The following is a 16,366-nucleotide window of genomic DNA, read 5'->3' as shown; positions in this document are numbered from 1 at the left end:
ATTCAAAAGCTCGAGAAATTCGAGATCTCGCGAGATTTAAGAGAAGAGTTAACGGTAGGATTTTTAAATCAGAGTAGTGGGGAAAATGTGTGGAGAATTTGTTCGCGGCCAACTTCACGTTGATCATGTGCAAAAATGCAGCTGTCATGTTAGTGTCAAAATGTGCTGTGCGATGATTTCACATTTGCTGAAATTTCCGTGATTTTAGGGCGTTCGTGTTGTGAATAATGGTGGAAAATTGTAGGGTGTAGTGCCGTGAGTTTGACTCGAGTGAAATTATCAATGTCGGATACCAGTGGGACGGACAGTTCGGAAGAATTCTTTGATGCAGAAGACAGCACGCCAAATCGCATCACAGGAAGGTAATGAAAAAGCCCTACATGGAGGCAATTCTTTTTTTACACTCCCGGACTTGTCTCTCTCTGTGTCACTGGTACATGCAATTAGGAACACCAGTCAATGCACTGAACAGTTGGGTGATGGTTGGACAACAACCCCAGATTTAGATAACATTTCATCGTCGGACTGATTGAATATCAGTGACGGTTCGGTTTTTTTTTCTCCAATCGCCCTTATCAATTGACTCCGCGAGACCAAGGCACACTCTCTGATCGGTTCCCGAGTTTAGTTAGTGTTGTCTCATGGTATCCGGGAGGAGTGTTCTGTGTGCCAGAAAGTTATTCAATCGATGTTTTTCCGCAGGAAAAAATCCCCCAAGACTCATGTGAGCAGCAAAGAATTTGTGTTTCCGGAACCATCACGTCCTGCTCCCAGCAGGAAAACCCCACCCGACACCACTGCTGGCTCACGTGTCTCATCCGCCACAAATTCTTCCTCCTCGTCCACCACAGTTCAGCTGACACAGTTTCAACAACCAGCTTCCCTCCAGGAAGTCCTCAGCACCAGCTCCTCAACGCGGGATGATGATTTCGTCAAGTCCAAACCCCAAGGAGTAAGTCCAACCTGAATTTTCACAACCCCCAAAATCATTTCTCTCTCTCTCTCTCTGTAATATCTTGGTCAATTCCGCATTTACCAAATTTGTCTGTCTCGCCCAAAATCCACCGAAAAAAAAAGTTATTTCGTAAAAAAAAGAGAATTCTGTGTGTGTGCGTGTCTTTCTCAACTCTCTGTGTGCCATTTAATTTGATTCACTGATTTAAATTAATTCCTCGATTGAATCCCACCAAATGTATTTGTCTTTTTGATCTCTCACTTCAACCCGATTGATTGGCTTGGCAATCAAGAAAGGCAGAATAGGTCTCTAGTGGGTGCGATTCTCTAGCATTTCACCTCGGCAATTTTGAGGCTGAAACCTTAGAGATAATCCTAAAAAAAAAAGAACGAATTCCAGCATTTTCATGCATATCCAACTATAACCAAGGTGCCTAAAAGAAATTTCGCAAAAACCTCATTAGAATAGAAATTAATGCAACGACAATAGAGAACAATATCTGTGACTGACAAAAAAAGAGAATCGCAAATTTAAAATAAAATACCACCGCATTCGCATAGTGATGTATTTCGAGGCAGTCAATCTGCCCCCAGTGTGAGTCATTGTGTGACCATATAAAATACACAAAGAGAAGAATTGTGCAGAAAAATATAGAGCAAAAATTTTCTGGACGCGGCGGCGGTGGTTAATAGTCGTCTATATATCGCTGTTCTTGCGAAATTTCCAATTGAAATTTCTGTTGTTTTGCTCGTGATTCTCTCACTCTCACCCAACAATCGACAGTGGAGTACGGTTTGGGATTAGTGCTTGGTGCTGATGCATGATCGTTTATCAAAATAATTTACTCATTTTTCCCTTGAATTTGCTGGTGTTTCGGTGACTGAATGTTTTTGTTTGATTACGAAAGCGAAGCAAATTCTTTTTCAACACACATACATTTGCAAAAGGAAATATTAGGTACGGTCTTTTATCCCTTTGAATGGCAGAAAATATGACATAATTAGTAATTTGCCTTTTATTTTTTTTAATCTCAAATAAATTTAGCAATATTTGTTGAAGAAAAAAGATTGGATGGTATGCCATCCAATCTTCCAATGGTCCAAATCCAATGGTCTGTATTTTTACTCAGAATGCGTTAACTCTTTCCGGACCGCAGCATATGCTGCAAGACAATTTCACCATTTTTTAATCAAAAATATCTAAGCTCAGGAATTAATTGAGATCCTACAAAAAATATCTTACATTTGGACATCCTAATAGTTTGTAATCATCCACAAGAATCGGAATTTTATCAATTCTAAATAATTAAAAAACATTGTTTTTCATAGAATATTCATATGCTTCTTTGGGTACTCAGAGTCCCAAAAGAGACGAAAGAGTTAAAATCAAAAGTGATGTTCTGCTGGGACAAAAAAATAGAATCACTTTCATTTATAGTCATAAACTGAAATTCATTTCGAGTATTTCAAAAATAACAAAATCCTCAAAAATCTAATAGAGCCTCTAACAAGAAAATTCTACATTTTCTCCAATTTTTCATACTTTCATTTATACAAACTTGGAAAATTAATTGTTAAGACACTAAATAATTATTGACATTACACTAAAATTTTGTTATTTTTGAAATACTCAAAATGAATTTCAGTTTATGACTATAAATGAAAGTAATTCTATTTTTTTGTCCCAGCAGAACATCACTTTTGACGCATTCTGAGAAAAAATACATACCTTTTGCGACCAGTACTGTACTTTTTTGACGTAAGGCAATTACTTCTAAATTAATTTTTCTAAAATATACTTGAAAAAGCTACCAAAAGTTTAAAAACGCATGTTTTAAGGGGTGATTCTATTTTATTGGCCGCCACTGTATATCTATGTTTACAAAACAAAAAATTATTGTGCTTTGGTCATTATGCCTAACGCACAATAATATTTGTTTCGCAATCATGTTTTCCGAACTGCCTATGACAATAAGCGAGATGACGAGATTCCGATCAGCCTAACTGAAATGTCAAAAACATGTTTTCGTCAAATAATGTTATGTCACTGAGTATTTTTGCATTTTTAACTGCAAATTATGTTTGTAAATCACACTGAATACGATTTATTATCTTTAAGGGGTTACGTGGGTCAAAATTTACAAAAAAGCAACATATTATTTCTATTTTTTTTCAACATAAAAAAATTCTTTCAAGCTCTTAGGCATATAAAAGTACAATATTCAAACTACAATGGGACCGCGATAGAGTCAACAGCTATTTTTTTTTCACTCTACGGACTTCGATAGTGTCAACTTGAACCCAAATTGACTCTGATAGAGTCCGGACTCCAATGGAATGAACGAATTCAATAGTGTCGACACGCCAGGAAATGCAGGAAATAATTAGTTGACTCTATCGAGGTCCGACTGTATATTTTCTGAAATTTTAATTCAGCCTCTGGGACTTGATTTTGAAAAAAGAAATATAGTTTCGATAGACAAGATTTCTCGGAATTGGTTCATTTGAAATCCAAAAACCAAATATTTGTTTTGGATTTCAAATGAACCAATTTCGAGAAATCTTGTCCAGCGTAAAGTATGTTTTTTTCAAAAAAAATCCGAAAATCAGGCCTCAATGGCAGAATTTTTAAAATTTTTAAATGAAAATTTTAGAAAATATATAGTTTGAAATGTTATACTTTTATATGTCTAAACGGCGTTATCACACTTGCACATTAAAATTTTAATGTGATTCACATTATTTGTCGCTTGTGAGCGTCCAAATATGTTATTTGTGCCTTTGAGTCACTTAATATTTGGGGTTTTTCTGTTTATTGATAAAGAAGTGGACTTGGCCTGCAAAAATAAGTTTAAATTTACCTAAACCATAAATATTTTTCACATTAAAAAATTAAAGAGAAAATCGCATTAATTTTTCGCATTAATGCTATAAATCAATTTATATCAAATTTTGCGGGCTTAGTCTACCTTTTTATCAACAAATAGATCAATTTTTGAATATAAAATGATTCAAACACACAAATTACACATTTGGATTCTCACCAGCGACAATTAATGTGAATCATATTAAAATTTTAATGTGCAGGTGTGATAACACAGTAAGAGCTTGGATTAATTAAATTTTTTTATTATGCTGGAAAAATTAAAGAAAATATTATATTTTTTTAGTCTTTGACCTACATAACCCCTTAATGCTAAAATATTTCTTATGATTTGAAGGAGATTCTAACCCAGTCACTTCAACCTTAGAACGAGCGTTCTAGCTCTTAACCCATTAACATTTTTTGTTTTTTTTTTCATTTTTTTAAATTTGCCCTTATAATCCAATCCTAAACAGCAATTTTCTAAAAAATCGTGCCTGATTAGGAATTAGAGGAGTTAAGCCAAATGACAAAGTCTTAGGTCTGAAGCCCGTATTAGGGACAGTAAGAAATAAGTAAGAAATAAATCAGTTCATCAGAATCGGAGATATATAGGAACCCAAGTATCAAAAAACGGCAAAAACGGTTTTGACTAGAATCCAAGCGCAAAATCCAAATGAAATCAAAATGATAAATATTTTCGTAAATCATTTGACCCTAGTAATAGAAAAAATAGCATGAGAACCCAGGGACAAAAAAAGTTCAGAATTGTTACACAGTGAAATGATTTTTTTTTAAAGAAAATTTCCCCTATCATTGTAGTTGAAAACGTCAATTTCTTTTCTTGAAAAGTCAATTTTTGATGAAAATTACTTCCAATGTGTAGAGAGGCCGTAACGAAATTATTAAAAAAAAAGGCTAAACATTTTAATATTTTTCATTCTTCTTCGAATCCGTTCAACCCTAGACATTCAAGTACCCATCTTTTCGAAATATGTGGTGAAACTTTTAAAATGTCGGTATATTTTACTTGAATATGTCATACGGTTTGTTATGGGGGGAAGTGAGATACTTTGAATTGGGGCACCTATTAATGTAGGACTCGTAATTTAGCTTCAGAATTATAATACCAAATATAATCAGGATAAGGTCCAGTTCCACTTTAAAATAGAAGAAAAGAGAAGTGCCCCAATTCAAAGGTATCCCACTTCCCCCTATTTGTCCCAGGCTCCCCTAATGTTTTTGGACTAAACCCTGATTGTAGAAATCTCTAAACTTTGTGATGTATATAAAACCACGGATATTTTCCAGGAAATATTAGATGAAAAGTTGACGTGATTATACCAAAAAGTTAAACATCTGTTTACTTGTTCTCCTTATTATGATCCTTTATTTATATATGTAAAAAGTGAAAATTAGCTGAGTTACAAAGCATTAATTAAGTACCACATAAAGTTGATAAATGTATCGCTTAATTAAATTAGCTCAGTATAAAATAAATGGTTAATTAGATCATTATTTACACAAAATATACTAACTTGCCAAATTTTCAATTAAAGTGAGTCAAAATTACTAATATCTAAAATTTTTTTGTAATGTATTTATTTCAAGTTTAATATTTTCATATAAGGCGCTTTTCTTGAGACATACTCCAATAATTTATTGTTATACAATTTCAAAAAGAAGAAAAAAAAATGTAATGCATCCAGTAAAGTAGGTTTCCTTTCACTAATTTGCCTCTAATAGTATTCAATGTTGTATAAATTCATATGGAGAATGTGATAAGACTGTATAAGAATCTATTTGTTCCATAAATATTTGATTTTGAGAATGAAAGTGTATATCAAAATGTGTGTTGATAAACAATCCCTTCGATTTTTCTTTTTTTTTGGGGGGTGAATAAACCCCAAAAGTGTCTGTCTTTCTTGTCTGGATTGAGTTAATTTTTCCAATACAGAAAGCACACACAGTTTTTATTACACTACTGGAATTTTCAGAGGCACATGAACGATAAATTAAAATTTACCTGACATTCTCCGAGCCGGACCATTAATGAAGAATTTGCTTTCACTGACCGTATGCGGGAATTATTTTTGGTATTGGTCATGGCAATAGTATTTTTAAGAGAGCTCTGTGAAATGTGAATTGAATTTATGCTGCAAATTGTAGATAAATCCAATGAAATATTAGTGGAAATGGCATCGTTAGTCATCGGTAGTGCTTTATCAGGAGGCAAAAAGAATAGAAAGAAGAGAGATAGGAGAAAGAGCAGAGAAATAATCTGAAAGAACGAACGTAAAAGCTATAAATTTCGCAATTTTATTTTTAGATAAGTGAATTCTTCTCAAGGTTCTTTTGCTGGGCTATTAATGAAAATTTTTCTTTGATTGATAAATTTATTGTTGTTGGGAGAGAGAATCAAAAAGACAATTTCCTGCATGTTTTTTTCTCTTAATTTTTACTATTGAAGTTTTGGTCTCTTGTTTTTTTTTATTTAATTCCAATTTGAGAAAAGACAATTTGCAAAGGAATTTAGGGAAATGAGAGGTAAATGGTGAGAGAGAATATTTGTTGTATAATGTTTATTTGATGAGATTTTATAAAAATAATAATTTATCTTATTAATTTGCTATGTTCTTTGTTTTTTTTTCTTGTAAAACATATTCTCAATTAATGAAATTACCATAATTTTGTATTAGTTTGGTAGACAACGCTTCCGTGAGTTGCGCCAGTGCATGCAATACGACGAAGATGAAAATCCTGGCAACACTCTGACGCCAGATTCACAGGTACAGGATTTGAAGTTATTTTTCTTTTTTTTTCAGCTATCTAATCCGCATGGTGTTTTCTCTTAATTAAACTATTTATCATGTTGTTTTTAGAGTTTCTTAACCAGTTTTTCTCTTCGTTTTTTTTTTGTGATTTTGTTGTGTGTATATACATGTTTTCTGGGTGATTTTGCATGAGATTTTTCCTCGTTTGTTTTGATATACCTAGAGATGAAATGAAAAGCAAAAGAGACACACAATCACTTTGAAAACATTTTGTATGCAATTTTTATAGAGCAGACTTGCATTTAGAGTGCATTATGCACGTAAAAAAATAGAAGAAGAAGAAAGATATAGTAAGAAAAGAAATGCATTTGAAGTGAAAAATGAGTAGAAAGTTTTTTCTTCTTTTCCCTATTGATAGTCATGGGAAGAGAATTTCTTCTGATGATCATCTCTCCCCATTTTATTTATTTATTTATTTTTTGTTCCATCCAACTGAGCGCCGAGATGCTCGACAAATAAAAAATTAACATTGATTTATTAACATGTTTTGCCTTTCTGCCATCTCTTTCTCGGGGCGGGGGTACCATTTGGAAATGATCCACCATACAGAATAGTTCAGTTGAAGGTGTCTTCCCAACACCGAGACCATCTCATCCATTTCGGATCATCGAGCATGACACAGTGAGTGTTCAGAGTATGACTTCATTGGGACGTGTTGGACGCATCTTGGCCGGAAGCATTGATCCATCAGGTGAATATATTCCCCCTCACAAAAAAAAGTCCAATTTCTCTTTCACCAAATAGTCCAAGATCTTGCTGTGAATATCATCAGTTTGCAATGTGATCCACCAGAGTGAAGATGATCAGTGAAAGTGTTATATTTATGGATCATCATAAAAACATGATACAAGTTATCTTTTAGAGAATAGTGTGTGGATGTGGAGTTTTTCCTCAAAGACAGACACTCTACTCAAAAAAAAATCCCAATCTGACGATGATCACACAAAAATTGCCTGACTCATTGAGAATTTGTGATGAAAAGTGAGACACTTGTCCAAATTTGGGTAATTTTTCCTGATGCTGTGATTTCATGCTGAGAAATAAATCAATATTTGACAAAGTGATATTTATACGCTTGTGACACTTCCTTTTCGATATATCAACACGAACATTTATTTGCATAATTTATTCCAAATTGGAATAAAAGTTGTATAAGAAAAGGCCAATGGTGTGTATATTTTGTTGGAAGTATTGCACAAAGAAAATCTAAATAAATATATTTAGATGACCGTTTCTTTGTTAGGCGTATTTTTTTTATAATAAAATGCGATTGGGGAGTGATTTGAGCAGAAGCTCTTTTATAGAAATAAGCTAGGATAAGTGTGCCAAATTTCGGCATAGTTGCATATAAGCAACGAAGTCCTAAGTTTGAAATGCAATATTTTTTATTTATATTGATATTTTTTGTTACTTCCTTTTCGGGAGGGTTGTGTGGAACCTTGAAAACTAGTTTATCATCTTTGTTTTCTTTAAATCACTTCCTAAAATATTGAAAAATTAATAAAAATATGGACATTGGCTTTGGGTAGTATTCCGGCCACTTTGAGTGAAATTCCGGCCACCTTTTTTCTGCCCACCTTTTGTGATGCAACGGATAGAAAATTTCAAAACGTTAAACGGAACGAGTTTAATATTTAGTTTAATACGTTTATATGACCCACAAGCCCTGAGATCTTTTGCGTAATTTGTCCTGAAGACCTGAAGAGTAGCATCTCAAATTTACGCGCAGATTCCCGTAGCAATTTGCCCTTCCTGAACTCTTCCAATGCCTTTTTCACATCATCTTTTTCATAGAAGCGATAGTTTTTTTTTCTTTGGACATTGTAGAACTCAGAAATTGAAAAAAAAAACATAAAATGAATAAGAAATTTAGGAAAGAAAAATATGTTGCCGGAATAGGCAACACTACCTCACCGGAGAGACGCTCACAAAGTATTTATTTTTTACGCGAAATACAGGATCCAGCTGCGAAATTTTACCCGAAATTTAAAGATTGATTCACTATTAACATAAACAGAAACAATCTTTAATGAAAACTAATCAATTTTCATGAAAAACACCGAAGGAAAACCTCTTGCACTTCACCACAAATCGTAAGACTGCTAGAAACACAATCGATCTGTCACATTTTTTGCAAGACTCTTTCCACACTGAGTTTTTACAAGGCAATTTAAATTCAAATTATAAGGGAAGTGTACCACGGATCGGAATGTTAAGAGACATGCTTCATATTTAGCTGAAAATATGACTCCCAAAACATTATTTGGTAGTTTTTTTTTATACCAATTGATATATTAGTAATCCATTTAAATATTTCTGTGCATTTACGCTTTTGTTACTTACGGAAATTAATAATATATAGGTTTAAATGCAAGCATACAGTGTGTTCCGCGGATCGGAAGGGACTTAATCAGGTGTTCCACGGATCGGAAGGCGGTGAGCCACGGATCGACAGACGTTTTTGATAAGGATTCATCTGCTTTCTTGGCATCTAAATCAGTCTACAAGGTTTCATTGAGGCTTCTTTGTTATCCTTTCACTGTGTACTGTATATTTACATGAAAAAACTTCTAAAATTGTTAAATTTCATGAAATTTTCACTGGTAAAGTGTCTCTTCACATCCAATAACGGCCGTGAAGATGACAACTGAGTGCGCTGAGCGCAATTTTCCACGAAAACAAGTGGTCCGATCCGAGGAACAGATGGAACAAAATGTACTTGTTCGCAAAAAATATTTTTTTTTAAAATATTTCTTGTTGAGACAAATAAAAAAGTGCATTTTTAGTTAAATTAGAATCACTGATTATTCATTTTGTTAATTAACACAAAATTTGTAAATCATTCCAATCAGTCATAATTTCTCATATTCTGTCAGACAAATTCTCGTGTAAAATTTTAAGAAAGAGATGAATGGTGGATTTCTGGCTAAGACTCTAATACAGTGATTCAACAAATGAGGTAAATAATAACAATTTTGTTAGAAACTCAACGAGAAAATCGGCTCTATAGATTGCATATGAACCAACATAATGTATTTAGCTAAAAATCATTGCTAAAATGCAGCGAATAATTTACAAAAAATGCATTTTATTTTGGGGTTCCGATACGCGGAACAACCTTTCGATCCGTGGAACACTGACGATCGCTGGTACATTTCCCTTACCTAAAATTTAACTGTCTTTGTGTCAATACATCCTAAAATGTATAAATATTTAAAAACAAAATGAATTCATTGACTATTCGAAGATTACATACATAATTTTAATTAATTAATTTCCATGGCCGAAATTACACTCAAAGTGGCCGAGATTAGAAGCTGGCCGAAATTTGGCACACTTAATCTCCAACTTTTACACAAACATACAATTTTTTTTGGCCAGAGGGTGTAGAATTTACGGGTTAATTAATAAAAAATTCCACTATCATGTTGAATTTATCAATGATCATTTTACAAACATAATATCGACGGTTCCATTCCATACTATTCTATCTCAGAATGACATTTCAGGAGAGCCATTTGTGGTTGGCGATTTCCTATGCTGCCCGTGTAATTTTTTTTTCGAAAAAATTGAATATCGTTACCGGAACGTCGAATGACCACCAAAATTTTCACCAGTTGTAGATCTCAGTCCCAGGAACAACATATCTCTCGGAGTAATATAATTCTAAGTCGAATTAGAATAGTATGGAATGGAGCCGTCGATATAATATCCCTTTCTATCAAAATTTCAAATTTTAATTGATTTTTTTTCGTACTCCAATAGAGTCAACGAATCCAATAGAGTCAACAGGCCTGGAAATAATTAGTTGACTCTATCGAGGTCCCACTGTAATTTATTGAGAATTTTAAGCTACAGTGAGTGTCAATAGTTTGTTGCCTAATGGATGTTTGAGAAATCAACTGAAAAAAATGATAGAAAAAAATACTTTTCCAAATTTTTCTTTTTGCAGATGAGTTCCTTGTAATCCGTAGATATTATTTATAGTTTTCAAAAAAAAATAATTAATTTTATTTCATATCAAAAATAATTATTTTCCAAAAGTTGGTCATTTTTGAAAAATCAAAAGTTTGTTGCCTCATTAAAAAAACTAATTCAAAATGGTGAAAACGTGCAACCAACTTTATGTAAACCGGTTACATTTTGAGCTTATGTCATTTGATATGCCTTCTGTGACCAGCCGACTTTGAATTTTTGAAGCAAACATCATGGGGTTACTATCAGAGAAACCTAGAATGCGGTTATCGACTTTCTGAGTCGAAACCCTGGGTCTACCAGTAGCGTTTTTCAGATGTACTCGTACCTCATATCTATAATATTTGACCATTTTATGTATAACTTTTCATGAATTTCCATAAAATTTGCAATTAAGCGACGCCGATTCCTTCCAGCAGTATCTCTGGACAAAATCTCACCTTTCAACTTTTTGTAATTTGCCATTATAACCTAAATTATGAATTATCAAAAAACTGATTATTTCTTGTTATTTATCATCACTTTTACACCTATATATTTACCATTGACAGCCTTAAAAATGTACAAATCCACCATTTGCCTATCAAATGACATAAGCTCAAAATGTAACCGGTTTACATAAAGTTGGTTGCACGTTTTCACCATTTTGAATTAGTTTTTTTAATGAGGCAACAAACTTTTGATTTTTCAAAAATGACCAACTTTTGGAAAACAATTATTTTTGATATGAAATAAAATTAATTATTTTTTTTGAAAATTATAAATAATATCTACGGATTACAAGGAACTCATCTGCAAAAAGAAAAATTTGGAAAAGTATTTTTTTCTATCATTTTTTTCACTTGATTTCTCAAACATCCATTAGGCAACAAACTATTGACACTCACTGTATATATGAGAGAATAAATAGATCACATAGATTTTTTCAATATCATTCTGCTAAATAAATTTTCTTTAACTGAGCTCAAATTCAAACTCTACACAGACAAAAATAATTTGTAAAATTGTTCGTAAATGTTTGTGAAATCCTATAGAGGACTTACGAAATGCTCTTGAATCATATAATCCACAAACAAGTTCGTAAAATTTTGTACTTTTATCACAAACGTTAGTAACATGATCACTTGACGAGCATCTTTTGTACTTTTACAAATATTTGTTCGTAAATGTTCGTAAACACACAAGAAATGTTCGTAAAATTTTGTCATTTGTTCGTAAATTTTTGCCAAACAAAAATTTACGAACAAATGACAAAATGTTACGAACATTTTTTTTGTGTGTTTGCGAATATTTACGAACAAATGTTTGTAAAAGTACAAAAAAATATTCGTCAAATGATCATTTTACAAACAATGTTTGTGGAAAAAGTACAAAATTTTACGAACTTGTTTGTCGGTTATACGATTTACGAGTATTTCATAAGTCGCCAGTAGGAATTTACAAACATTTACGAATAATTTTACAAAATATTTTTGTCTGTATAATGCCCAGCACACATTAACATTTGTTTGAAAAAATGTTTTCAAAATTTCCCATGAGAGTGAGCGAGATGACTAGATCTAGATCTCACTCACTCTCATTGAAATGTCAAAAACATGTTTACTAAACAAAAGCTATTGTGCGTTGGGCATCAAACTCTTCGAAAATTGATATAAGCTTACAAATCTTATTTTTTAATCACATATTTGAGATAAGACTTTTTCAGAGGAAAAGGTATTTTCCTGCTTAAAAACCAATTTCTCTGGTGGAAAAATCATTGCGATATTATTTCACAACACACTCCTCGTACAAAGCCTCAACTGATACGTAATCTCTGCTAATCCTCTAGTCTAGTACTATTGGCAACGACACTGATTTGACTCTCTAAATGTGTGTGCTTTTGTAGGTATTAGTGTTGGACGAGATTCGAATCAACTGTCCTCGGGGGGATCATCGAAGGTGTCACCCCAGAGTGTTGGGGGTGGAGGGAGTGGAGGGAGTGGTGGAAGTGGAGGTGGAGGAAGTGGAATGGGAAGTTGTCAGGTGTTGGTGGATCAGCAGGAGAGTGGTGGTGGTGCCCCTTTTGCCATGGCTTCCAGTTCAAAGAGTGATCTAGGTGATAAGGACAAAGTGGTGGGTGACAGTAATTCTCTCTGTGAGGGTGTTTCTGGGGCTGCTGCAGGGCGGAGAGAGGAGGAAAATTGCAATAGTGGAGGTGGGATAAGTCTTCAGGAACCCGATGTAATTGCCAGCACAAAGTTAGCTCACTCAAAGACAACGGACAGTCTTACGTCGTCGGGTCCTGTTGCACCGCCCAGGCGGAAAAAGAAGGGTCGAAAATTGTCTTCAAGTAGCTCTGAGCAATTTAATCTCAATGAGGGTCTCAAGTTACCCCCAAATGATACTCAGAATGTTGAGGTATTGACTCAGGAGGAGGTACGGGAAGGAGGAGGAGGAGGTTCTGGGATGGATGGTGAGAGGAATTTGGTGCAGGAAACACCAACAAGTGCAAAGAGACCACCTCATTTGGGTTCAATGGGACGTATCAGTCAATCCTTGGGTAGTTCATCACCGTCAGTGTACTCAAAACCTAGTCCGTCTAATAGTGCAAAGAGCAATTCAGCCCCAGGGCGTGTAAGTTCAATTGATCCGAGTCAGGGACTCAATCTCTACAAGGTGATTAGGGGGCAGTATGTGGTGAAGCCGCAGGATGAGGAGGCCAATAAAGCCGAAGGGCCATCAAAGGAGGAAATTGAGAGGATTGAACGGATACGCGGTGAGATTTTGAATAGTACACCACGGGAGAGGGGTGTTAATCTTTCGGGAACGGGAACCAATAGCTTAGGAAGTGCCACAAGATATACTTCACGCATGAGTACGGGATATGTGAAGGAGCGCAGGAAGTCAGCTGGAGATGAAGAAATTATTAGGCAGATGAATGTTTATGTGCGCACAAGAACAGACTCTGGCAAAGTTCTTACTGATTTGGAGATTTTACAGCAAGTTCCAGTGAAAAATTTGGATACTGGTGAGAAATTTCCTCTGTCAGCTGTTGAGGAAAAAATTCCAGCTACAGATTTAAATCCACTCTCACTCCATATCCTTCGACTTACGAGCCATCTCGAGCGAGAGTCTGACGATGAGAGTGTCGTTGGACGTCCACCGGGTTCGGAACCACCGCCAATTGACGAGGAAGAGGGTGATGTTGAGGACAGGGGAAGATTGAGGCGAAACACGGCACGTTTGAAGAGATTCTTTGGGTCAACGGTCCGGAAAACTGTGGATAAGGCAAAGTCAATAGCATCGGAAGTGTCCCATGCGAGGCACAAGGAAGATGTAGCTGATGTCGTTGATGTGGTCAATCCCGAACAGAATATCAAGATAAAGGCCTCCAGTACGAATAAGGGACCTTATGAATTTGCCAAGTTGCAGCATGTGCAGGATTTATCAGGTGAACATACAGGAGCTGTTTGGTGCATGAAATTCAGCTCGTGTGGACGACTCCTGGCCACAGCTGGGCAGGACAAGGTGCTAAGGATTTGGGTGCTTAAGGACGCCTATCCATTCTTTCAGGTAAATAAATTGCACACTATATTCAATATTTACCTTGGAACTTTTTCTTTTGTGTGTACCTTTCATTTGAATCTCGTGAATAATGGAGAGTTTTCGTGCCGGAAGGAAATTAATTGAATGCCCTTTGTGTACACTTGATGAAAGATAACGCGTTATCGATTTTGTTTTAGGCAGGCATAAAGGGACTGTCACTATTAGTGCAGAGCAGTAGTGGGAGAAAGGCAAAGTTTATGTTCTGTAAGAAATTGCATTTATATGGAGAGACACCCTTGTTATTTTTTTATGCGTGGGTGTTTCTTTTATTAGCACAAATCTTTGGTCATATTACATTTGACTCTGTTTTGCTTTCTTCTATACTTTTAAGTGTAAGGATAATAGGTCATTTTGTTTTTTATTGCAGAGGAAATTCATGTGAAAACTATTTATTTTTATTAGTAGAACGGTAATTTGTTTCGCCTATTACACTAAAGATTGAACCCTGATTTTGGCTATATATAGGGAAGAATGAGGCAATCTCACAGATGTGCAATTTTAAAAAATATTTTTTTTCTACACAGAAAAAAATATTTTATAAAATTATTCGTAAATGTTTGTAAATTCCTACTAGCGACTTACGAAATGCTCGTAAATCGTAAAACCGACAAACAAGTTCGTAAAAGTTTGTACTTTTTTCACAAACACTGGTCGTAACATGATCACCTGACGATCTTTTTGTTGTACTTTTACAAACATTTGTTCGTAAAATGTTCGTAAACACACAAAAAAAATATTCGCAAAAATTTGTCATTTAGGGTAGACGGGGGTATTATCGATCAGTTAAGGAAATGATCAACTTTAACAGACAAAAACCATATAAATATTCGAATTTTTGAAGTGAAAACTTGTTATAGTCAATCTTGCAGATGTCCTCTACAAGATCGACAACTCACATTCTTGATATATTTATTTTAGAGTGGTTTTGAAACAAGAAAAACTTTTCGAAGTGCATTTGCATCTAATATCAGTCAGCTGATGGTATTATCGATCAGTCGATGCTTGTAATATCGATCAAGGAAAAAATGGGTTTTACGTGTACCATCAGGGAATGTGAATACAATAGACTCTCTCAAATTCGGGCATTTGGGACTTAAATGTCATCCGAAATAGAGAGAAATTCGGGCATCAAACTATTTGAAATGCAACGTTTTCTTGTTCATTTGCGCACTCATTAGGGCGTTTCAACTAGGAAAAATTTTTTTTGGCACTATTCTGAGGGTGCTCTACATGATGAGACAAGAAAGTCTTCTTCTACGACCATATGATCAGACGCTGTTTAGAGGTGGCTGAACGACCCTCTCTGTAGAACAAATTTCTGATTTTACCGGATTTTACACTACAGAGAGGGTCGTTCAGCCACCTCTAAACAGCGTCTGATCATATGGTCGTAGAAGAAAAAAATTCTTCTAAAAACCTAAAAAGTTAAAACAACTCTATGGCAGAGTTGAATTAACTCTGCGAATATCGATGTAATTGTTACTCTTTTTCGATGTAAAATTTCATCTCGACTGAAGTATATGCTTAAGTGTTTTCGTTTTAAGCATATCCTTCAGTCAAGAAGATTTTCGTGTGACAAAGTTCATATGGAACATTAACTAGAAATATGCCTAACAGTGTTTCATGAAGACATGTGCCTGCATCATACGTGATATTTCACTCGGAATATAGGGAACTTGAGATCAAGAAAATGTTAAAAATGAAAATAATAAAATAAAAAAAACATAAAATTGCAAGATCTATCCATTTTGTGATTTGAAAGAGTTATTTTAACTCCAAAAAAGATTATTTTTAACTCTTGGAACGAGCTATTGTAACTCTTAAAATGAGTTATTTTCAGTATTAAAAAGAGTTATTTACATTATTTTGTCATGTAAATTTTAGGAAAAAAAAGTTAAAACAACTCTTCCGAATATTACACCTACTCTATAAAGTCAACTCTAAAATATAGTTAATCGAAAATCACAACGAAAAAGAGTCAATTCAACATCGATTCGAGTAAGTTTTACTCGATTATTTTTCTGAGTGTAATATTTCGGCCACCTTGATTCTCAGAGATCCTTACCCGTCCGGAATTCTTTCAAAGTCTTTTTCACTTCATTTAGTTCGTAGAAGCGACAGTTTTTGTTTTTTTCTTCCATTGTATTAATTTCTA

At 34.4% G+C, this 16,366-nt stretch overlaps 1 protein-coding gene across 2 annotated transcripts in view; it reads left to right on the top strand.

Moving 5' to 3' along the window:
- Nucleotides 1-130: 130 nt before the first annotated feature.
- Nucleotides 131-16,366, top strand: part of LOC129809270 (WD repeat-containing protein 44-like) — a 23,464-nt gene continuing 7,228 nt past the window's right edge. Inside the window, exons 1-5 of one of the 2 annotated variants that reach the window (XM_055859094.1) lie at nt 131-362; nt 703-952; nt 6,517-6,606; nt 7,201-7,342; nt 12,512-14,178. In XM_055859094.1, coding sequence (XP_055715069.1) covers nt 283-362; nt 703-952; nt 6,517-6,606; nt 7,201-7,342; nt 12,512-14,178 — 2,229 coding nt within the window. In that variant the 5' untranslated portion in view covers nt 131-282. The remainder of the gene's footprint in view (nt 363-702; nt 953-6,516; nt 6,607-7,200; nt 7,343-12,511; nt 14,179-16,366) is intronic. The other variant, XM_055859095.1, reaches the window with a different exon arrangement.

The sequence above is a fragment of the Phlebotomus papatasi genome, unplaced genomic scaffold, assembly GCF_024763615.1.
Source record: "Phlebotomus papatasi isolate M1 unplaced genomic scaffold, Ppap_2.1 HiC_scaffold_54, whole genome shotgun sequence".
Taxonomy (NCBI): domain Eukaryota; kingdom Metazoa; phylum Arthropoda; class Insecta; order Diptera; family Psychodidae; genus Phlebotomus; species Phlebotomus papatasi.
Note: the sequence above shows the minus strand (reverse complement) of the source record. Positions and strands in the feature narration are given on the sequence as shown.